The sequence below is a fragment of the Lissotriton vulgaris genome, chromosome 1_1, assembly GCF_964263255.1.
Source record: "Lissotriton vulgaris chromosome 1_1, aLisVul1.2, whole genome shotgun sequence".
Classification (NCBI taxonomy): domain Eukaryota; kingdom Metazoa; phylum Chordata; class Amphibia; order Caudata; family Salamandridae; genus Lissotriton; species Lissotriton vulgaris.
In genome coordinates, this window is record NC_141685.1 from 222492033 (window position 1) to 222517550 (window position 25518).

Sequence of the window (25518 nt, forward strand, 5' to 3'; positions counted from 1 at the left end):
CCTCTGTTGACTCTTCTGTGACCTGGGCAAGCTGGAACCATTGCCCCAAGCCAAACCTGTTCGGTCAGTTCCTCTCCCAGTGGCCGAATGAGATAGCATCGAAGCACAACAGGCCATAAACTGTTCGCATCGCACACACACCCCCGCCCAAATCTTGCTCACACCTGTCTTTACTCTTTTCTCTTCCTTTTCTTTATGATGAGGAGGAGCCCGGTTTTATTGAGGGTACACCGATATCTGATGAGAATGTTGGGCCTTGCCGGGTAATTTATTACGAACTGGACACACTGAAATGTGGACTTGTCATCATGACTCTGCTTTTTCTTTGTAGTGAAAATATGTGAATAGCCCACTGTAAATCTAGGAATGTTTGCACTCTAGATCTAGGAATTCTTGCCTGAAGCCCAATATTTCGTATAAAAAGAGAAGGTTGGCTCTGTAAAAACGAGCAGTCTCCTGAGAATATACACACCGTGTTGTTGTACTTCTAGGACAGCTGTTACTTGGTTGCAGCCAATAAATTCGATCTTTGACTTCACCTAGAAGACTCTGTGTTTCTGTGGTCCGGAACAGGGAAGGACTCGAGGTCTTCGGGTGTTGTCCCCTGGAACCGCCGGGTCCATAAAAACCCCGTACCTTAGTGCGAGGTGTCTTTCCTGACGAGTATTCTCTGCCTTGTCTGTTTTGAGCTTGAGGCAGCTGGTTTTCATCCTTCTGGTGACTTCAGGCCGAGAAACTGGCCCTGGTGTTTGGATCTTATTAGAGTGGGAAAGTAGGGGCTGGGTGTTTTCAGCATACAATATGATGTTAATTCAGTGGGATAGGATGATGCTAGCGAGTTTTGTAATGAAAATGGTGCTATGAAACTGCACTAATAACAGGCATGTTCAAGAATTAATGGAAGGCCAAGATGAAGAGCCAAAATAAAGGGCATATTCAACTTTTAACATCCTTTTGATTATGCGTTTCTGTAAACAGGAATTATCCATAGAAAGTAACAAATCAATACCTCACTTTGGCTCAGAAAATGAGTTGTTTGCAAGCTTTTGTCGCTTGAATGTGTGTGAACAGAGTAATCATGATTTTAGCTAAAAAAAAAATAGCTGATCTCAAAATCTGCATCAAGCTTTGCAGGAGCCTGCAGCAAAGGCACAACTTGTATGAGTAAATACCCTATCCTAGAATGTATGTTCTACCCCCCATAGTCTCTGCCATTGTAATCTGGTTCTGGCTAAATACCTTTGTTTATAACAGCTTCTCAAGACAAAGCTACATGGCATACACCATTATTGCATTTGACCACCTTCCTTTCCAGATTTCTAAATTCACTGTTCACTGCTTTGATGTCTTTTGTGCCACAGGAGATGGGCCCTTTCCAGGAGTTATTGACATGTTTGGAGGCGTTGGGGGTCTCATGGAGTTCCGCAGCGGTCTTCTTGCCAGCCGAGGCTATGCCACACTCGCTTTGGCCTACTTTGCCTACGATGACCTGCCAGGGTCGCTGTCCGAGGTGGATCTGGAGTACTTTGAAGAAGCTGCAGACCTCCTCTTGAAGCATCCCAAGGTATGTCCTCTCTTGACTCCTACCAGTCAAATACCGACTTAAGGTCCGCCGCCGCAATACTCACTCATTATACTTCCATCAGAGACACAGCAGGTAGGAGTCACAGTGATAGGTAATGGACAAGTGTAGAAAATGGCCAGAAATGGCTTCATGGAATGTGCGTTAGATGGAGAGGAATGAGGTATTGTTACTTCTAAATGTCACTTTTCTTAAATTAGATAGTTATTACAAAAAAATAGACAGGATTAGGGAACTTTATTTAGAGTGAGGTGGCGGTTGCCCCCCAATGGGGAGAGGAAAAAAAGGCAATCCCACCCAATAAGAGAATGTGTGTATATATATATATATATATATATATATATATATATATATATATATATATATATATATATATATATATATATATATATATATATATCCTACTGGCAGTCGCCAGTAGGTATAGATAGTTAGGACCTAGTTACCATAGGAAATTCCGAACATTCTATTGGGAATAACTTTGGCGCCGGTTGAGGGATCTGCCTGTAATTTTCCTTAAATTTGCATCACTGCGCTGCGCTCCTTCCCTGAAAGTTTTGGGGGGATTCATCAAGCGGGGGCCGAGAAAAAAGGGGGGTCCCAAAACGTGTTTTTCCCATGTTAATTTTCATAGGGACATTCTGACAAGGCTACAGCTCTAACGGCTGAACTGAATTTTACCAGATTTGGCAAAATGGTAGGGACTGGTATGCAGCAGTGCCTTTTGTATGTTTGGTGTAAATTCCTCCAGTAGTTTTTGAAAAAATTGAATGTGAAATGTAACGCAATGCAATTTTCCATAGGACCTTTAGACACGGCTACAGCCCGAACGGCTGAATCGAATTACACCAAACTTGGCAAAATGGTAGGGACTGGTATGCAGTAGTGCCTTTTTTTATATTTGGTGAACATCGCTCCAGTAGTTGTTGAGAAAATTGAATTTTCCCAAATTATATATCTATGAGTGGGACACCATGAGTGCACGTAAGCTTACCGTACTCTGTACCTTCCCGAGTATGAGCTGCATGCTGATTGGCTGCCACTGTCTGTCAACACTCCAAAACAGAAATTGTTGGCAGCCATCTTGTGCCTCGGTAGACTGAGGCACAGGAAAGCAGAAAAACAAACGTGTAGAACTCAAAAAGGGGGAAGGGTAGAAGCACCCTGACACCCTAGGCCTGCTCAGGGGGTCCCACAAGGCTCCCCCAGGCCCCCCCAAAAAAATATGTTTTTCAGAAAATCGCGGGGGTATGCCCCCTTTGCATATTGTGCACCTTTGTTTCACTGCTTTCCTGTGCCTTGGTTCTACCGAGGCACAAGATGGCTGCCAACACTTCCTGGTTTGGAGTGTTGACAGACAGTGGCAGCCAATCAGCATGCTTTTCACAGGAAAGCAGCATGCTCATTGGCTGTCAACATTTCTAACCAGGAAGTGTTGGCATTCATCTTGTGCTAGGTAGACTGAGGCACAAAAGAAGCAGAAAAACAAACGTGTAGAATGCAAAAAGGGGGCAGGGTAGAAACACCCTGACCCCCTAGGGCTGCTCAGGTGGTCCCACAAGGATATTAACATATTTAAACGTTATCCGCTAATAGAATTAGCAATTAAAAAAACCTTGTAAATTCACTGAAAAAACCATAGGTTTCAGGCCTTGTATAGTTAGGAATTAGCATTTAAAAAACCTTGCAAATTCACTGAAAAAACCATAGGTTTCAGGCCTTATATAGTTAGGAATTAGCATTTAAAAACCATTGAAATTGCTCCTATATAGTTAGTTGTACTAACTATATTTTGCGCACCCGCAATCCACAGCTGATGATGTCACATATTACATCATTCATGACATATGATGGACTACATCTCCCAGAAAGCAGTCACACGCATAGTCTAATTCATAGCAGCTGCATATCAGCGTGCGATGGGACTTAAGGAGGTGGGTGTGGCCCTGTGCGTCCTTCGACTGCAACGCCTCTGAGGAAGTGAATAACGAAACGCGTCAGGCGGCAGATGTATTCTTTTAGGAACTGAGGAACTAAGCTGTGCAACCTGAATAAAATCGCTTCTTTGGGGAAAAGCGTGTCGTGTTGGGAGTGCTGCTCGACTTGGTCACCCCTTGGAGCTTTGATGTTTAAGCGGCAGGCCAGCCGCTGAGCGGGCACCACCCCAAGCGTAGGGGGCCACTACCCTGGATGATGCGGGGCTTGTAGTGGCACACGACATAAGGATAAGCGCAGCCCAAACCCTTGGGGCAAATATTCAAGGAAGCAAGATGGACTACATCTCCCAGAAAGCAGTCACACGCATAGTCTAATTCATAGCAGCTGCATATCAGGGTGCGATGGGACTTAAGGAGGTGGGTGTGGCCCTGTGCGTCCTTCGACTGCAACGCCTCTGAGGAAGTGAATAACGAAACGCGTCAGGCGGCAGACGTATGCTTTTAGGAACTGAGGAACTAAGCTGTGCAACCTGAATAAAATCGCTTCTTTGGGGAAAAGTGTGTCGTGTTGTGAGTGCTGCTCAACTTGGTCACCCCTTGGAGCTTTGATATATATATATATATATATATATATATTCACTGAAAAAAACTATAGGTTTCACACCAGTTATAGTTAGGAATTAGCATTTAAAAAACCTATTAAATTCACTGAAAAAAACGTAGGTTTGACACCAGTTATAGTTAGCTGGAAATTTTACTGACATAAAACCATTGAAATTCCCACGTTATAGTTAGTTGGACTCACTATAACTTGCGCGCCTGCAATGCACTGCTGATGACGTCACATATTACAAAACAATCCTAACTATAACTACCTACTGGCGACCGCCAGTAGGTAATATATATATATATATATATATATATATTGGAAGGGGATCTATAAGCTAAACTGAAAGCATATTTTCTGTAAATTCACATTATCTTTCTCAGTCATGTGAGAATGAAGTCTGACATTCTCAGTAAAACATGTACATCCAACAAGGACAGAGACTGTCAGTTGATTCATTTGTGTTCTACTGCAGCCTCCTAGAGTGTTCTAAAGAACAACTAGAGCGCTAACAGTCCTACTTATTACAAAGGTATAGCACACCTGAAGCCATCGTGATGGGAATAAAGTGGTAAGTCTTAAAACATTTATTTAAAAAGGAACAAAATGAGGGGGTATAATATGCCATAGAAAGTATTATTAATGCTGCAGAAAGAAAAATTAGGGCACATTTTGAGTGACTTCTCAAATCCTCTTCTATTTCATTAAAAATTTCTGACATGCAGTCTCCCAAGATGGCCACCAGAGACAAAAGAGCCCATATGTAGCCCAAATATCACCCAGATGTAGCCCAAGTATAGCCCAATGACAGAATGTCCCAGAGTGTTCTAAAGAACAACTAGAGCGCTAACAGTCTTACTTATGACAAAAGTATGTCACACCAGAAGCCATCTTGATTGGAATGGAGTGGTAAGTCTGAAAACATTTAATTTAAAAAGGAACAAAATGAGGGGGTTCATTGTGCCATAGAAAGTATGATTAGTGCTTCAGAAAGAACAAATTAGGGATCATTTTGAGTGACTTCTCAAATCCTCTTATATTTCATTAAAAAAAATTCTGACATGCAGACTGAAACATTCACTTTGAATACCAGCAGTTGACTTCCCTGGTGAGCAGTAGCTTTACTACAGTGATCTAATGAGCAACTAGAGTGCTAACATTCAGAATTTATGGCAAATGTGTGACACATCTGAATGCCTTCTTGATGGAACCAAAGTAAACAAGCATTGAAAATGCAATAGATCTCGCCCTCGTTTAAGTTAAAGCCATTCTGTTTGTAATGAGGTGGCTTTTTCGCTTTGCTTTTTTTAGTGTTTTTTAAACTTTCATGTAAATAACATGCATCTGTATGCATATATGTATATGTATGTATGCATGCATTTATATTTGTATTTATATAGATATACAGATTAAATATGTTTATGTATATGTATATATATATATATATATACATACCCATACATATATATAAATGCATATCCATATATATGCATATATATATGTGTATATGTGTGCGTGTAGAGAGAGGTAGAGAGGTAGAGGTGTAGAGGTAGAGAGGTAGAAGTAGAGAGGTAGAGACTAGTAGAGAGAGGTAGAGAGGTAGAGAGTAGAGAGTGAGTAATAGAGAGTAGAGTGAGTAGTAGAGAGTAGTAGAGAGCAGTAGAAAGAGTAGCAGAGAGTGAGTAGTAGAGAGTAGTAGAGTGTATAGTAGAGTGAGTAGTAGAGAGTAGTAGAGAGTGAGTAGTAGAGAGTAAGTAGTAGAGTGAATAGTAGAGAGCAGTAGAGTGAGTAGTAGAGAGTAGTAAAGAGTGAGTAGTAGAGCGTAGTAGAGAGTGAGCAGTAGAGAGTGAGTAGTAGAGAGTAGTAGAGAGTGAGTAGCAGAGAGAGAGAATAGTAGAGAGTAGTAGAGAGTGAGTAGTAGAGTGAGTAGTAGAGACTAGTAGAGAGTGAGTAGTAGAGAGTGAGTAGTAGAGAGTGAGTAGTAGAGAGTGAGTAGTAGAGAGTGAGTAGTAGAGAGTAGTAGATAGTGAGTAGTAGGGAGTGAGTAGTAGAGAGAGAGTAGTAGAGAGTAGTAGAGAATGAGTAGTAGAGAGTGAGTATTTGAGAGTAGTGGAGTAGGAGAGAGTAAGTAGTAGAGAGTAGTGGAGAATATTCCAAAGTTTGGCACAGCACCACTTGCACAATAAGTCCAATCAAATCATATCACTTAAAATCCTTATTGAAGCGCTGAATCTTGGTGTATATTCAAATGCTTGTATTTTCCTTAAGTTTATGTACCACAGCCAGCCGAAACGTTTCGTTCAGTACAACAGAACTTCTTCAGGGCGTTCTTATTTCCTTCAAGTTATGTCGGTATCCTGTTGTCATATAACTAGTTATTTCTTCCAAATGTTAGACGAGACGTAAGTACATTCTTATTCAAAGTGACTAGGTATCAATTTTACCCACACAATTTGGGCAGACTTGAGTAATTTTAAGCATCCTCAAAGTCAGTCTTTCAAAAATTCCAAAGTATAGGACATGATAATCCAAATCCAAATGTTTCTCAAGAAAAGTCATTTTCAATCGTTCGGAATATCGGTGTTTAGGCAGATATGACCCAGGGACCCCCAGTATGCAAGGGGAATTAGTCCCCCCTCTGCAAACGCGCCAGTGGCCTGCGTTGCAGAGAGGTGTAAAAAGGGGCATAGCCTGCTACAGTGTGTAGCAGTAAAACCCAGGTGGTGTTGCTTTCACCAGATCGGGGCCAGAGCTGCTGTCAGTTTACGTCTCAGTAATGAAAGCCAATTTGACATTATTGTCCCCCAGTAAGAGCGCACATTCCGAACTATGCTTCAATAGTGATCTGGCATTGAACATAATACATTTCAGGCTGCATTCACAAAGGAGAAGGGGTCACCTGGGGACCCTTTCCCATTTTCTAGGGCTTTACCACCCTTCTGATAGCTCACAATGCCCCACTCAATCCTCCAAACCCATCTGGGTAAAGGTGATTCTCCAGGGAAGCCGTGGAAACAGGGGATACCCCTTTTGCTCAGTTACCCATGCATGCCAAGGTGAGATACAAAGATGCAAGATATGTTTTCAATACATCTATTGAAAGAATTGCAATCTAGTATATAAAGAGTAAGCTGCAATAATTAGAGAGATTAAAGAAAGCAATTTCATCAATATTACGAACATGGTAAAAAAAGATAAACAATCCAACCATGATGTATGCGATTCTAGATGTTCTGGAGGTTCCTACCTAATCCTCTGTCTATTTCTGAGAGCATAGTTGTAACCCTCTGCCTGGCCTAATCTTAGGGATGAGCCCCAGCTCCATACCTGGATAATGTTTCAGGAATCAGCCTCGCTAGTAGATGGCAGTCCTCTCAGGGAGCAGGCAGGTCAGCGCCAGCCAAGCTACATGTCACACAGTATGCATCCCAGGATCTTCTTGGCTCGAATGCCCTCTGCCCTCCTTGGGTCAGTGCATGATTTATAAATTAAACCATACTATATTGTGAATACAATTCTAATGTAGTGATGTGTCTTGTTGATATAAGCTGCCTCCTGAATGGAAAACACTAGTAGGCATATCGTTTACCTCGCTGCATGGTCTTGGACAAGAAATACTTATTATATTGGTGCGAAAGCTGATTAAATGAGCATTGTGTTCCTTGCTTTCCTATAATAAAAGCATACTGATAAAATGTGTAAAAAGCCCTCTCTAAAAATCAGCCACGCTAACATGAATAATATCTGGATTAAAACATGAACTGCAAGTGCTTCCCATCATTTGGTGAGGAGTTTTTAGGCTGCTGTGGTTTCACCATCTTTCTAGATCCTAGCAGGGTCCTGGTAATTGTAGGTTTAGGTCACTCCAAGAGGTACACTGTGTACCCCCAAGCACACCCTCCCACTCACATCACCCTTCAAAAGAGAGATGCAACGAGCTTGCCACTTTTTTAAAAAACAAAGTGGAAAATATATATAACTCACTACAGAAGTGTCCCATGGACAACGTCGAAGTGAGACAGGACAGCTCTGATATGAAGGGCCAACTCCCCAGCCCAGAACAGCCTGGACCTTCATTACCCCCTTTATTAGGTACCTTCCCAGCATTGAGCAAAGAACGCACAGGCCTCCTCCTAAGTAACATTAAATCTGGATCTCCACTCGATCCCGCTCCTCCCCATGTCTTCAGGGTGAGGATCCCATCCTTTCCAAAATTGCTGACTTTATCTCGCTATCCCTAAGCATGGGGATAGTGCCCAAAGAGTGTAAGCATGCCACAGTGAAGCCCCTGCTCAAGAAGCCTCAACATGATCCTACGGTACTGGGGAATTTCCTCCCCATCTCACTACTACACATTCTGGGTAAAGTCGCTGAGAAACATGTCACTAGCATCATCTCTCAATTCCTGGAGTAGAATAACATCCTGCACCAGACATAGATGGGGTTTCGCCCAGAACATAGCACAGAGTTGGACCTCCGAGTGATTACTGAGAAAATGAAACTGATACTTGACCAGGGGTGAGCTGCTGCGATTCTACTTTTGGATCTTAGTGCGGCTTTTGGTACCGTAGATCACAAGATCTTAATACATAGACTCAGATAGATAGGGATCCAGGATAAAGCCAATCAATGGCTTGCCGATTTCCTAAGTGACAGATCGTCCCAGTGTATGGAATCGGCCATCCTCTCAGACACTCTCCCGGGCCCTTATGGAGTACCTCATGGCTCGGTGCTCAGCCCGACCTTGTTCAACATTTATCTGAGTCTTCTAGCAAATATTGTACAGTAGTATGGCTTGTCAATTATTTCTTACACTGATGACACTCAGCTAGTGGTCTCATTGTCAGAAGGGATGAATTCAAACCATCTGCAGCTGGTACCATGCATGGAAAAAATAGCAAATTGGATTCCTAACTGTAGCCTAAAACTGAATGGCGACAAAGCAGAGTTGATATTCCTGGGCAATGGCTGGGATCAGTTGGTCAAGGGGTTGGGGTTTATCCCCCCCTCCTAAGCCATCCATAAATAACCTGGGGATGTTTCTAGACCAGAATCTCTCAATTGAATCACAAGCCAAAAAATATTGGCAACCTGTTTCGGTATATCAATCAATCAACCAAGACATTTTTAAAGCGCGCTACTCACCTGTAAGGGTCTCAAGGTGCTGGGAGTCAGGGCCTTTACTGCGTGAACAGCCAGGTCTTGAGTAGCCTCCTGAAGGTTAGTAGGTCTTCGTACTGCGGTAGGAGGATGGGGAGGGTATTCCAAGACTTGGCTGCGAGGTAGGAGAACTATCTGCTGCCAGTGGTTGCTCTTCGGATGTGGGGGACGGTGGCAAGGGCGGGGTCAGCGGAGCGGAGCTGGCGGTTTGGGGTGTAGAAGGTGAGTCATTTGTTGAGGTATGCTGGTACAGTGTTGTGAAGTGCCTTGTGTGCGTGGGTGAGGAGCTTGAAGGTGATCCTCTTGTTCACGGGAAGCAAGTGTTGGTCTCTCAGGTGGGGTGTGGTGTTGCTGTGGCGAGGGATGTCGAGGATCAGGTGTGCTGAGGCATTCTGTATGCGTTGCAGTTGTTTCAGTAGTTTGGCTGGGGCTCCCGTGTAGATGGCGTTTCCGTACTCCAGTCTGCTGCTGACAAGGGCCTGGGTGACCATTCTTCTAGTGTCGGTGGGGATCCACCTGTAGATCTTTCGGAGCATGCAGAGTGTGTTGAAACAGGAGGATGAGATGGTGTTGACTTGCTTGGTCATGGAGAGTGTTGAATCCCAGGTTGCGTGCGTGGTCGGTGGGTGTCGGTGCTGTTCCCAGGGCCGTCGGCCACCATGAGTCATCCTAGGCAGATGGGGTGGAGCCAAGTATGAGGATCTTCTTCTTGTCCGAGTTCAGTTTCAGACGGCTGTTCTTCATCCATTCGGCAACAGCTTTCATTCCTTCGTGGAGGTTGGTTTTGGTGGTGAGAGGGTCCTTGGTGAGGGAGAGGATCAGTTGTGTGTCGTCGGCGTGGGAGATGAAGTTGAGGTCGTACAGTCTGGCGACGTGGGAGAGCAGGGCAGTGTAGATATTGAATAATGTCGGGTTGAGGGAAGATCCTTGGGGTACGCCGCAGATGATCTTGGAGGCTTCGGATCGGAATGGAGGGAGCAGGACGCTCTGTGTTCTGCCGCAGAGGAAGGAGGTGGTTCAGTCCAGTGCTTTTCCTCAGATTCCTGCATCTTGGAGACAAGTGCGTAGGGTGCAGTGGCAGATTGTGTCGAACGCGGCTGATAGGTCCAGGAGGATGAGGGCTGCGGTCTCGCCGTTGTCCAGCAGGGCCCTGATGTCATCACCATGACCTTTGTCGGGAACCGGGAGCAGGGAGATGGGCGGAAAGTTCTTAAGGTCCGTCTTGAGGTCCCTCTGGTCTGTCTTGGGTTTCTTCAGCAGGGCCAGGATTTCGGCATGCTTCCAGCTCTCCGGGAAGGTCACGAAGGGGATATTGATGGCCTTGCGGTGGTGGGGTGCGATGGTGGCGCTGGCTTTCTTGAAGATGTGGTGAGGGCACGGGTCTGAAGGGGAGCCGGAGTAAATGGTGCTCATGACTTTAATGGTGTTGTCATTGATGTTGGTTCAGGTGAGTAGGGGATCACCATGGGTGGTGGCCGTGGGGTCTGAGGTGTCGTTGGCTGCCATGGTGGACTGGTTGTTGAAGCTGTCGTGGATGTCTGCGATCTTGCGGTTGAAGACGGAGGCCAGGGAGTTGCACAGGTCTTGCGATGGTGGGATGTTGTTGTTGTTGGAGCTGGGTTTGGAGAGTTCCTTCACAATACTATGGATTATCCGGAAGATCACAGACCTAATCCCAGAACAGGCTCAGAAGACAGTGGTTCAGGTCCTAGTGGTCTCATGACAGGACTACAGCAATTCCCTGTATCTGGGTATGTGATCAACAGGCTACAGGTTGTCCAAAATGCTGCAGCTAGGATGCTCCTGAAGATCCCCAGACAGGAATCAGTGAGATCCTGTCTGAAAAAATTGCACTGGCTACCTATTCAAACTAGGGTTAGGTTTAAAGCGCTCTGCCTAGCCCAAAAAGCCATGCAGGGTAGATGTCCTGCCCTGATAAAATCCCTCATCTCCCCATATGTCCCAAATAGGTCCCTCAAGTCCTCATCTGATTTCCTGATGAACATACTAAAGAAAACGAGAACACGATGGGGTGGGAGATCCTCCTCACACCAGGTCCCAAAGCTCTGGAACTCAATGATCTCTGAACTGAGACTGGCTAAAAATGAACAGTGTTTCAGGAAAAAATATAAAACTTGGTTGTTCCCATAATTCTGTAGTAAGTAGACACCGAACAATTTTGGAAAGCTCAAGGAAAAGCTTTATTGTTATTACAGGTGCTGCTCAGCAGCTGGCTCCATCCACAACCAAACAGCAGCTGCCCAACATATTCAAAGTACAGAAATCCATGTTCTAAGGTGGAATACTCACAGCCAGAACATCATGGCACGAGCATTCTCAACATATGGAGAATAGAGAGGTCCACTACATTAGCCTCCTCCTCAAACAGAAACAAGAAAGAAAAGAAGAGAAAAAGAACAAGAGAAGGAAAAAGTAGGAAAAACAGAACAAAGAGAAAGATACAGCCTAATGGTACTTAGCTGGATCAAAATGCTGTCAGCAACTTTTATGTAAGCCAACCATTGGAGGAAGAGAAGAGGAGAGACCCTCAGCTCAACCACAATGTTAATCTTGATCTACAGAACATCCAGTGATTATTACAATTCCAGAAACATTCTACCAATTCTTCTGATTAACTCTAACAGCATTACCACAAACTTTATCCTCAATAAAGGATTCAGAGAATTTTGAGCTTCCTTTTTACTGTGAACAGGGATTTTCACACGTACTACGTCGCCAACAACGAATGATTGCAGAAAAGATTTTTCTGGCATCAAAATAAGATTTCTGGCGAAATTGGGCTTGGGACACATTGTTTCTCACAACCCTATCCACATCACTCACAGAATCCATCTTCACCGCCTTAGACATCCATCCAGGACAAACTTTAGAACTACCTCGTAAAAGTTCAAAGGGAGATATTTTGGTAGACGAGTGGGGCTTGGTTTGATAGAACCATAACATGGATTTAACAGCATTCTGAACATTACACTTTTCTGCCAACGCCCACTGTACACAGTTGTTGAGAACCCTTTTCATGCATTCCAACAAACCATCAGTTTGTGGGTGATAGAGCGCACTCCTAGAATGTGATATGCCTCCTTGGCGTAGAAAAGATTCAAACTCCTGACTGACAAATTGTACTCCATTGTCACTTACAATAGCGGAAGGAAAACCCTCGTGCAAGAAAAGATCTTTTAAAAAGTCAATCACATTCCTAGAATTAGGTTCACCAATAAAATGTACTTCGGGCCATTTTGAATAATAATCAATGGCCACAATCGCAAATCGTGAAGTAGAAGGAAGCATTTTAAAGGGACAAGGTCAATGCCAATCTTCTCCCACGGCTTGTCAAGGAAAATCAGTGGGTTGAAGAGGAGGAGTTCTGACATTGAAACTCTTTTCAGAATTAGAACACACTACACACTCACCAACAAAACACACCAACTTCTGTGTCCATTTGGGGCCACCAGAAATATTCATGCAATCTTCTTTTGGTGAAAGTTTTACCCAAATGTCCCTCGTGCACCATTGATTAACCTAGCTCTAATCGTATTAGGCAGGACCAACCTTTCACCACGCACCAATAGACAATCCTCCACAGAAAGTTCCAATGAGATTTTTTACAAAAGTCTGCGGAGAGTAGTGTGCATTCTTCTCTCTTGGCCAACCATTCTTCACTCAGTTGATAACTGCACAAAGTAATGCATCCTTGCAAAGTTCATCTCTCCATTCTGTTTCATTCACAGCACACATGTCATCCAGCACCAGGAAAGCAACAAAACAATCATCATCATCATCATCATCATCGTCAATGACTTCACAATCTCCTTCAAAAAGAAACCTGGAAAAATAATCAGCCCTTACATTCTGGTTTCCAGGAATATACGAAACCGAAAAGTCAAACTGCAACAACTTTGTTGACAAACGAGCAATCCTTGGTGTATGCTCCTTTAGTTTATCTCCTGGGAGAATCGATACCAGGGGACTGTGATCTGTGCGCAATTGGAAATATTTACCCCAGATATAAGGACTAAACTTCCTTATGGCCCACCAGCACGCTAATAACTCTCTTTCAGTGACTGCAAAATTCAATTCTGATCCACGTAGCACTCTAGAGGCATACCACAACGTATGCTCAGTCCCGTTAACATTTTGAGTGAGGACAGCACCTAGGTCAAAACCACTAGCATCCACAGTAATAGTTCACATTGCGTTGGGATCAAAAGGTTTGAGGACCTTTGGACTAATTAACCGATCCTTGATCCACTCAAACACATCCTGACAGCGATCATCCCAGAGAAAAGGAAAAATGTTCTTGAGCGTGTTAGACAAAGGTTGAACTATAGAAGCATAGTCCGGTATAAACCGTGAGTAAAACTCACACAGTCCAACAAACGACTTAAGACCAATCTTATCTCTGGGAGCAGAACTGTCGACAATAGCAGGACTGTCTGACATGGTGTTGAGCCAAAACCAGGTTTTGGCTCAACACCATGGTCAGAAAGTACATGTCCTAAGTATTCCACTTCCTGTACTCTAAATACACATTTTTACTTCTTTAAAACAACACCGCCTTCTTGCAAAACATCAAGGACACGAAACATAATGTGATCATGTGAGTCACATGACTCACCGGGAACCAACACGTCATCCTGGAAGACAACAACACCTTTTATTCCCTTAAGCATGTTCAACATAATTCTTTGAAATACTGCCGCCACATAGGCCAGCCCAAATTGCATGCGGCAGTATTGAAATGAACCAATAGGTGAAACAAATGCAGTAAGGTGCCTAAAAGAAGGTTCCAAAACCACATGGTGATAAGCTGATGCCAAGTCTATTTTGCTAAACCACTTTGAACCCTTGATTAGCGACAACATGTCAGAAATCTTTGGGAGAGGATGGGAATCTATCCAAATATTTTTTATCAAGACTGCGCAAGTCAAAACAAACGTGAATGTCACGATTCTTTTTCTTCGCAATGACTAAGGGGGATAACCAAAGGGACGATTCAATAGGCTCAATGATTCCTTTCTTGCAAAGACCGCTAAGTTCTTGTTCCAATTGATCCCTAACACTAAACGGAACATTTCTAAGCCTGTGCTTAACAGGTATTGCGTCATCCTTGAACTTAATGACATGAGTGAATCTTTTAACTTGTCCAAGACCTTCACCAAGAACAGAAGGGTAGCATTCTGTTAATTTATCGACAAAGTCATCTGAACGAAGAATGGAAACTTTATCTCTAGTGCCAGTTCTAAGTACCATCTTGAACAATCCCTGGTGAAACCACCAAAGAATGTTTAATCCTTTGATTGCCACATACACTTTTCCAAGAATCTTTCTGCCCCTAAATTCCAGTGTGTCTTCAAAATATCCAGCTAGTTCATTGCTCCTCCTCTCGTACGAAACTGGAGATCTGTCTGGAGGCTTCAATGAACGAGACCCCCAAACTTCTTTAAACAATTCCTGAATTAACATAGTTATCCTTGCCCTGAGTTCTTACAGCTGATCTCAACATCAACATAAGGGTCCACACACTCAGAGGTGTCACCTGTATCCCCCACAACAATAACGTTGTCTCTCAGGTAATCTTGTATGTTGTTGTAATCATCAGGAGAGCATTCCGGGATGGACACATGCGCAACAGATGAAGAAGTGTTTGAGACATGTTTTGCATCAAATGGAGAGCAAAAACTATGCTCCCATTCTGACATACCTTAGTAAAATGTCCCAACCTCCTGCATGTTCTGCAAACCACATTTTTAGCAGGGCAAGGTCGTCCTGATTTGAAGTGAGGAACATTACCACATTTAAAAAAATATTAGTTTGTTTAAAAAATTTGTGTTCAGAACGTACTGACACACTTTTTTTAACATCCTTTGCCCTTACAACAGTTACCGATTCTTCTTTCGTGGCAGTGACCCTCTCATTCAATTCCTTTACAGAAGACTGAAAGCTCAATACTTTTCGCAATTCGAATTGTCTCCTCAAGAGAGGGACTACCCAAAGATAGCAGTTTCTGCTGAATACTTTTATCAGGACATTTACAAATGTACTGATCTTTTATTATTTGATCTGTAAAGCCCTCAAATTGATATTCTGCGCTCAACACGCATAAAGCAGATATGAAATTCTCAACATTTTCACCATGTCTCTGTTCTCGTTTGAAAAACTTGTGTCTAACAACAACAAGACTAGGCTGAACATCAAAACGCAAATCTAACTTCTTGACTGCCTCCACAAATCTATATCTTCATCTCTTACAGCACGTACTAAAGGAGGTAAGTGTTTAAACACGGATCTCCCTTCAAACCCCAGAGCATACAGAAGCAGACATTTTTTCCTTTCAGCCCTGTATCAAGAATCTCCCATAGCACCCAGGTAATTGAGGAAAGCATCATGCCATTTTTTCCATGAAATGAGAGGATCTCCAGGCAATTCAAGAAAAGATGGAGGTGGGGAAACGGACTGCATGGTTATTACTAAATAAGAAAACTAAACAGAATATCACGCTAACATGTTCAGCAGAAAGCCATAAATAACAAGCATGCTTACGATGCTAGAATGTTTTAAATACAACCTAAAATTAACACTTTTTTTTAAGCAGGTAAGTTGTTTAAAAACAAGAATTGAACTACTCAATTGACATGCTTGTTGTGCATATCACCGCATTTCCAAAGCAAACCTTTTCGCAAATCCTTGTAATGTACGTTGTGTATGTCACAGTAAAGACAACATAACTAAATATTCTTTTGGGATGTAACATACATTGAAGAATGAGCTGAATTCAGTATTTAATTGTTCATAAATTGCATCTAGAATGCATCTGTGGATGTCAAACAGCTGATCGTCTAACATCCGATGTGCACATCAACGATGCGCGATGACAAATTGCCGACTGTAAAATACCTGCTTAGAGTCCGCTGACAAACCCCTGTTCCCAATTTAAGTAGTGTCTGGTGTACGCATCACCGATGTGTGATACACGTCGTAAGCTGCTAACTGGAATGCTCCTGTTTGGTGTGCGTGTCACAGACGACAAGCAGTCAAACCCTTAACAGTCGACTATAATGGTGTGGTTATCACCGATGGTCAATAATTAAATAAATAAATCCTTCTCTTTTTTTAAAAAAACTAGTCAAACTTGTGCTTCTGAAAGTCTTTTCTTCCAAGTTTAATTTTCACAACACACACAAGATGGTGGTTACGTAGTGCGTAAATTCACGTAGTATAACCCGCTCTAAAATGGCCGAAAACATTGCTTGAAACGCAAAGCGGTTCACAACCTTAAAATGTCTTCCACGTTGCGTAGCCACAACAAAGATGGTGCTGAATGGATCTACTCTGAAAGACTAGTGCGCAGACATCACGTCATACATTAAGTCGTGAGGGTGAAACAGTTTCCCTCGATGTGCCTGTGCCGCAATTTAAATGAAACGTTATGAACAGTACTTCATTATCCTTTTGCTTCTCATTGGGGTAATCGATCGCACATCAGATGTTGAAGTTTCTCTTGTTGATCTTGAGACCGTCAGGGGACGGCAACGAAAGAATGAGGTCAAATCTTATTCCGTGGGTTCGGCAGTCACCTGTAGATCGTCGCCTTGAAAAATTTAGTGAGTAGACACCGAACAATGTTTGAAAGCTTGGAAAAGCTTTATTGTTATTACAGGTACTGCGCAGCAGCCGGCTCCATCCACAACCAAACAGCAACTGCCCAACATATTCAAAGTACTGTTGTCCATATTCTAAGGTGGAATACTCGCAGCCAGAAAATCATGGCACAAGCATTCTCAACATGAGGAGAATAGAGATGACCACTACAAATTCCCTACCTCTACCTTCTGCCTCCTCTCAGTAGCGCTGGGAAGCCCTCCGGTAGCAATGCGCTTTTTAAATCCCATAAATAAAAACAAGCAAAACAAAACCCCGAATCGCCAGGCAGACCGGGCCACCCACAATGCCCCAATTTGACCACAGTGTGCCAGGCCCTCTTGTCACTTCCATCAGACACTAATGGCTGTAAAATTTTGTCATTACCCTCCTGGGGCACTAGAGTGCTCATTTATCACTGGTCTGGCATATCTCAAGTGGCACGGGTCCCAGACATTCAACTAGCCACTACAGATGCCTCAGGTGGGGACGGCCTCACCTGTCGCCGCCCCACATCCTAAAGATGCACCCCAGGGCCAGTCACAGCACTTCAGTGTCCTCTGGGCACAGACTCCAGCCCTCCTCACAGAGACCGACCTCCATGGGCCCTCAATCCACAGCACAACACCGGATGCGCAGTTCAGGCTAGGCTTGGCCTACCTTGAAGGAGGGACTCAACAATCCGAGTGCCCAGACACTCCCAAAATCTACCTCAGCAATTAGGACCATGGGGAGGAGGCCACAAGGTGCACAAGGTGAAAATTGCTACACTCCACAGGTCAGAGGGGGCTCTCACTTAGCGGGCCTTGCCTGCCACTCACCTCTCCCGGGCCAGGCCAGGCTTTGCCTGTGGCTCACCTCTCCCAGGACAGGCAGGGCCTTGCCTGCCGTTCACCTCTCCCAGGCCAGGTGAGGCCTTGCCTGCCACTTACCTCTCCATGGCCAGGCGGGGCCTTGCCTGCTGCTCACCTCTCCCTGGCCAGGCCAGGCCTTGCCTCCCACTCACCTCCCTCGGGACATGCAAGGCCTTGCCTGCCGCTCACCTCTCCCGGGACAGGCGAGGCCTTGCCTGCCGCTCACCCCTCCCAGGACAGGCTGTGACTTGCCTGCCGCTCACCTCTCCCTGGCCAGGCGGGGCCTTGCCTGCCGCTCATCTTTCCCTGGCCAGGTGCCCCTCGCCTGCCACTTACCTCTCCCAGGCCAGGCCAGGCCTTGCCTGCCACTCATCTCTCCTGGGACAGGTGAGGCCTTGCCTGCCACTCAACTCCCCCGGACCAGGCCAGGCTTTGCATGCCGCTCACCTCTCCCAGGACAGGTGGGGCCTAGCCTTCCGCTCACCGCTCCCGGGACATGCGGGGCCCTGCCTGATGCTCACCTCTCCCAGGCCAGGCAGGGCCTTGCCTGTCACTCACCTCTCCTGGCCAGGTGGGGCCTTGCCTGCCGCTCACCTCACCTCTCCCAGGCCAGGCCAGGCCTTGCCTGACGCTCACCTCTCCCTTGCCAGGAGAGGCCTTGCCCTCATCCCACCTCCCTCTGGCCAGGCGGGCCTTGCCTGTCGCTCACCTCCCTGGGGCCAGGCGAGGCCTTGCCTGCCACTCACCTCCCTCGGGACATGCAAGGCCTTGCCTGCCGCTCACCTCTCCTGGGACAGGCGGTGACTTGCCTGCTGCTCACCTCTCCCTGGCCAGGCAGGGCCTAGCCTGCTGTTCACCTTTCCCAGGCCGAGCTTGGCCTTGCCTGCCACTCACCTCTCCCGGGACAGGCGAAGCCTTCCTTGCCGCTCACCTCTCCTGGGATAGGCGGTGTCTTGCCTGCCACTCACCTCTACCGGGACAGGCGAGGCCTTGCCTGCCGCTCACCTCTCCTGGGACAGGTGGGGCTTTGCCTGCCACTCACCTTCCTGGGGCCAGGTGAGGCCTTGCCTGCTGCTCACCTCTCCCGGGACAGGCGGGGTCTTGCCTGCCGCTCACCTCTCCCGGGACCGGCGTTGACTTGCCTGCTGCTCACCTCTCCCGGGACAGGCGAGGCCTTGCTTGCTGCTCACCTCTCCTGGGACAGGTGGGGTCTTGCCTGCCACTCACCTTTCCCTGGCCAGGCAGGCCTTGCCTGCGCTCACCTCTCCCAGGCCAGGCCAGGCCTTGCCTGCTACTCACCTCTCCCGGGACAGGTGAGGCCTTGCCTGCTGTTCACATCTCCAGGGAATGGTGGGGCCTTGCCTGCCGCTCACATCTCCCTAGCCATGCGAGGCCTTGCTTGCCCCTCAACTTTCCCAGGCCAGGCTTGGATTGCCTGCCATTAACCTTTCCCAGGCCAGGCTTGGCCTGGCCTGCAACTCACCTCTCCGGGCCAGGCGAGGTCTTGCCTGCCGCTCACCTCTCCTGGGACAGGTGGGGCCTTTCCTAACGCTCAGCTCTCCCGGGCCAGGCGGGGCTTTGCCTGCCGCTCACCTCTCCTGAGACAGACGGTGCCTTGCCTGCTGCTCACCTCTCATGGGACAAGTGGGGCCTTGCCTGCCGCTCACCTCTCCGAGGCCAGGCTTTACCTGCCACTCACCTCTCCCGAGACAGGTGATGCCTTGACTGCGACTCAACTATGCTGGGATAGGCGGGGCCTTGCCTGCCGCTCACCTCTCCTGGGACAGGCGGGGTCTTGCCTGCCGCTCACCTCTCCTGGGACAGTGTATTGATTCACTTAGTCATTATAAAGGTGATTTCAAGAAATATAGGTTTATTTGAAGTACTTCACCCACAATCAGGAGCACCTCTCCAGCACGGAGTCCGTTCAGCAACTGACTAAACTGAACGAACCTCCAGCTCACGAAGACTCCAGACCCCAGGTTCAAGGCATAACATACCAAGTTACATGTATAACATTCTTATGGCATTTCCTAACAATTAACATTAATAAAAAACGATTACATCACAACTACATCACCTTCACCTTTATCCAAAACAATACACACACAAAAAATAATAATACATCAAGATTAATAAGTAATATATTCATTGTACCTAACTGGAGCTCTTCTAATTCTTCCACTATGACTAAAAGTGGTAAGGGAAGAATTACCATCAGAAACAAAATTCTCATTACCATGACATTGAACATTTTCGTTAACTTTCGGTTGCAACCAGTGAGTCCAACCACAATTTTCTGACATCTCATTGTTTTTTGCACTATTAATTAGTTTAGCTTGATCCTCAGACAACTTCACCAATTGTCTTAAGTTCCACCAACCTTTATCACCCAAAAAAGCAGCACCCTTGCTAATTTAACAAATCTGAACTGGGTTAGAAAATATTGAATTACATTTTGAGATTTTAAAAGGTTTTTTAATCATCACCCAGTCACCAACACAAATCTCAACGCTTCTCATACCATTTGTCCTATCAATATTTCTCTGCATGAAAACTTGTTTCTCTTTGACTCGGTCTGCTAGTTTTTCCGTGTCTAGACCTTCTTTATTAACACCGTAATTTTTCTTGTCCAACCAAGAGGAGAATAAAGTGAACCTTCCTCCCCCTTAAAACTTCAAAAAGGGTAACCTCGGTTGTACAATGTGGGGAAGTATTGTAGTTCCACACTTTTTCGTCTAGAAACTTTTCCACATCTAAACCAGACGCTATAGCCATTTGAATCCCCTCCTTCAAGATTTTGTTACCACGTTCCACTAACCCGTTGGAAGAAGGTGAGTAAAGTACTACTTTTAGTTGTTTAACATACTGCAACGCTAAAAATGTCAGCATTTTCTCTGAAACAAAATGGGTCCCATTACCTGTCACTAGTACCTTAGGCACCCCTTCAAGAAAAATCACTCTCTTCAAAAATGAAATGGTATTATCTGAATTAGAGTCCACAAATCTATAATACATCCATTTTGAATAGTAGTCCATTGCTAAAATAAGGTATTTAATTCCCTCAGGCAAAATATTATATGAGCCTGAAAAATCTAATCCTACTTTTTCCCATGCTGAACTGGGAAACTGAGTTGGGCATAAAGGAGTAGAAGAGGTTTTCCAGTGCTTGTCCGAAAAGCCTACACTCTTCACAATTATTCACTGCCAACCTAAATAGGGCATCTAAGCTTGGCTACCAATAATGCATTTTAATCCTCATACAAGTTTTTGTAACTCCGAAATGGCCTTTTTATGCCATTGTTACTATAGAATTTCTAATCTCAGTTGGTGGTACAAATGTATCCCGTCTTAACAAAATGTGATCTTTTACGGATAACTCATCAGCTACTTGAGCAAAATTTCTCAACTCCCTTGATAAATTCCTCACATCAGGCCAAATTTTGGTTGAAAATTCTATTGCTTTGGGCAAGACAGAATCCTTCAAGCAAGCTTCTTTCCAATCCTTTTCTGATAACGTTAAATTCCATTCATCAATAGCATCAACCACTATTACACACTCCGCCTCATCCTCAACCAAATCATCCTCATCATCTATTTCCATTGCCATCCTTGACAAGCAATCCGCTAGGAAATTCTTTCCCCCAGAAATGTGTTGTACTCCTAAAGTTTAGACACCAGTCTAGTTAATCTTGGGGATAAATTACTACTGCCTGACACATTGCTAAAAATAAAAGAAAGGGGCTTATGATCAGACAAAATTAGAAACTTTCGTCCCCAAATATACATTTAAAATTTTTGAGCCGCCCAAACACAGGCGAGAGCCTCCCGGTTTTATTGTACTATAGTGTCTTTCAAATTGTTTCAGTGATCTCGAGGCAAAAGCCATCATTTGCTCCTTGCTGTTCACTTCTTGACTCAAAATTGCCCCTAGCCCATTCCTGCTTGTATCCACCGAAATGATTGACATACAGTCGTCACAAAAAGCATGAAGTGCTTGAGCTGATACAATCAAATCTTTCACCCTCGAAAAATCCTCATCCAGTTCCTTCGACCAGAGGAATTTTTGTCCCTTCTTAAGTAATACTCGAAGTGGTTCGACAATCTGAGCATAATTGGCAGCAAATCTCGCATAGTATTCCGCGAGACCCAAAAATGAACGTAGAGAGTCTTTGATACTGGGTGCCTTTGCCTCTTTCAAAGCTCTAATAACTGAAAATGTTGGTTTAGTACCCGCTTTCGAAATTGTGTGACCTAAGTACTCCAACTCATTCACACCAAACGTACATTTATCTTCTCTAACCATCATACCATGCTCCCCCAACACAGAAAGCACTTTTCTCAGTAAAATATTGTGTTCATCCAAGGTTTTTCAAAAATTTAAATATTGTCCAAATTACCTTGAACTCCTTTTAAATTCCTGAATAGTGTGTTCATAAGTCTCTTAAAGACACTCGCCGCCGGTACCAGGCCGAAAGAAAGTCTCAAAAACTTAAAAGCTCTGAACGGAGTAACAAAGGTTGTCAGCTCCTGAGGCTCCTTTGACAGAGGCACCTGATGATAGGCTGATTTTAAGTCTATCGATGAAAACCATTTTGCAACCCCCAAAATTTGCCTACAACTCATGGATTCTGGGGAGGGGATGACAGTCTATTGAATGTTTTTATTAAGACCCCTGAGGTCTGCACATAGCTTTATCTCGTTATTTTTTTTACGAGTGACGACAATGGGGACGACCCATTGAGAAGACTCTGTAGGTGACTGATTCCATGTAGACGCAAGTCATCCAGCATTTTTTTTAACTCACCCCTTACACTCAATGGCACAGGACGAACTTTATGTGCCACATGGGTAGCACCAGGTAACAAGTTAATTTTATGTTCAACCCCTTTCACCAGTCCTACCTTGTCAATGAAAACATTTTTTAATTTGTTTAAAAGATCCCCATGATCAATTTTCGAATCCTCAATATTGCAAATAGGCCACTCTCTAACCCTAATGAGATTATCTTCTCCTGGTACCAAATACAATCCCATTTTTGCTAGATCTTTCCGGCCTACAATGTTTTTTCCCTTGATTGCCACGTAAATTTCTGGACAAATAGATCTTTCCAACACTTCCAAGTTGCCCATGAAATACCCCAGCATATCAATATCCTTTTCCCCAAATGCTTTAGGGTTAACATCAGTTTCAGACAAAACAGTTTCCTTTCCCCAATTCTCATAAAAAGTGGTGTCTCGAAGAATGGTGATAGGCGAACCAGAGTCTGCCATAACCTGTAATTGTACCTCATTGATAATAGCCTGACATAAAGGCCCTTTGATCTGAATTGGCTCTTCATTTATATCAAGAGTTAATAAAAGATTGTCGAGAGACTCCGAACAATCTTCTAAATCAACACTGCTAACTTTAATTGAATTTTTTTTCGGAAATCTACAAACGTTCTGAAAATGGCCTACCTTTTTACAGATGGAACAACATTTACTCAGAGCTGGACATCCTTTGAAATTACCTATGTGAAATTTAGAGCCACATCTATAGCAAAAATGTTGACCTTTTTGTTGGAACGGCTTCACCATTTTATCCTTAGAACTCAGAGCATATAAACCTTCTTCATTATATTCATCAGCGACTAAGTTAACCTTAGTGGTTGTTTCTGCCATCAAGGCTTTGGTTGAAATTACGGACCTCTCAATACTTAAAGCAAGATCTATACCTTCTGAGAGAGTAGTATTTTTATAACTAAGTATTCTTTCTTTAATTTTATGTGAGGCACAATTAAATACAAATTGATCTCTGATGTAATTATCTAAGAGTGAACCGAAGTTACAAGAAATAGCTAAAACTCTTAAAGCTGAAATATATTCTTCAACCTTCTTGTCCTCCTTCTGCTTACGTTTGTAAAAATGATGGGCCCGATTCACAGAATGGACTTAAGACTCAATCCTAAACTTACTACTATTTTGGTATTCACAGAATGCACTCACTACTTTTGGCATTCACAGAATGAACTTACTACTTTTGGTATTCACAACAGTTAGGATTTTGTCTTACGTTTATCTTAAGACAAACTTAAGACAGACTTAAGACAAAATTCTAAGTTAAGGCTGTCTTACGTCTGTCTTAAAAATTTTCAGAGCGGATTGCTTGTCAAGGATGGCAATGGGAATAGATGAGGATGATTAAGTTGAGGATGAGGTGGAGTGTGTAACAGTGGTTGATGCTATTGATGAATGGAATTTAACGTTATCAGAAAAGGATTGGAGTCTCCTAATATTATGTTAGAAAGACGTGGGGCCCGATTCACAGAATGAACTTAAGACTCAATCCTAAACTTACTACTATTTTGGTATTCACAGAATGCACTTACTACTTTTGGCATTCACCGAATGAACTTACTACTTTTGACAGTCTTAAGACAAACTTAAGACAGACTTAAGACAAAATTCTAAGTTAAGGCTGTCTTAAGTCTGTCTTAAGTTTGTCTTAAGACTGTCAAAAGTAGTAAGTTCATTCGGTGAATGCCAAAAGTAATAAGTGCATTCTGTGAATACCAAAATAGTAGTAAGTTTAGGATTGAGTCTTAAGTTCATTCTGTGAATCGGGCCCCACGTCTTTATAACATAATATTAGGAGACTCCAATCCTTTTCTGATAACGTTAAATTCCATTCATCAATAGCATCAACCACTGTTACACACTCCACCTCATCCTCAACTTAATCATCCTCATCATCTATTCCCATTGCCATCCTTGACAAGCAATCCGCTCTGAAATTTTGTTCCCCTAGAAATGTGTTGTACTCCTGAAGTTTAGACACCAGTCTAGTTAATCTTGGGGATAAATTATTACTGCCTGACACATTGCTAAAAATAAAAGAAAGGGGCTTATGATTAGACAAAATTACAAACTTTCGTCCCCAAATATCCATTTAAAATTTTTGAGCCGCCCAAACACAGGCCAGAGCCTCCCACTCTTATCGTACTATAGTGTCTTTTAAATTGTTTCAGTGATCGAGGCAAAAGCCATCGTTTGCTCCTTGCCGTTCACTTCTTGACTCAAAATTGCCCCTAGCCCATTCCCGCTTGCATCCACCGAAATGATTGACATACAGTCGTCACAAAAAGCATGAAGTGCTTGAGCTGATACAATCAAATCTTTCACCCTTGAAAAAGCCTCATCCAGTTCCTTCGACCAGAGGAATTTTTGTCCCTTCTTAAGTAATACTCGAAGTGGTTCCACAATCTGAGCATAATTGGCAACAAATCACGCATAGTATTCCGCGAGACCCAAAAATGAACGTAGAGAGTCTTTGCCACTGGGTGCCTTTGCCTCTTTCAAAGCTCTAATAACTGAAAATTTTGGTTTAGTACCCGCTTTCGAAATTGTGTGACCTAAGTACTCCAACTCATTCACACCAAACTTACATTTATCTTCTCTAACCGTCATACCATGCTCCCCCAACACAGAAAGCACTTTTCTCACTAAAATATTATGTTCATCCAAGGTTTTTGCAAAAATTGAAATATTGTCCAAATACGCTTTTACTCCTTTTAAATCCCTGAATAGTGTGTTCATAAGTCTCTTAAAGACACTCGTCGCCGATACCAGGCCGAAAGAAAGTCTCAAAAACTTAAAAGATTCGAACGGATTAACAAAGGTTGTCAGCTCCTGAGACTCCTTTGACAGAGGCACCTGATGATAGGCTGATTTTAAGTCT

The 25518-nt window shown here is 43.9% G+C and overlaps 1 protein-coding gene across 5 annotated transcripts in view; it reads left to right on the forward strand.

The window, feature by feature from the left end:
• LOC147740938 (acyl-coenzyme A amino acid N-acyltransferase 1-like) overlaps positions 1-25518 on the forward strand; it is a 162801-nt gene that overhangs the window by 123622 nt on the left and 13661 nt on the right. For all 5 annotated transcript variants that reach the window (XM_086952228.1, XM_086952224.1, XM_086952226.1 and 2 more), the window contains exon 3: positions 1362-1564. In XM_086952228.1, the coding sequence (XP_086808354.1) occupies positions 1362-1564 (203 nt within the window). The remainder of the gene's footprint in view (positions 1-1361; positions 1565-25518) is intronic.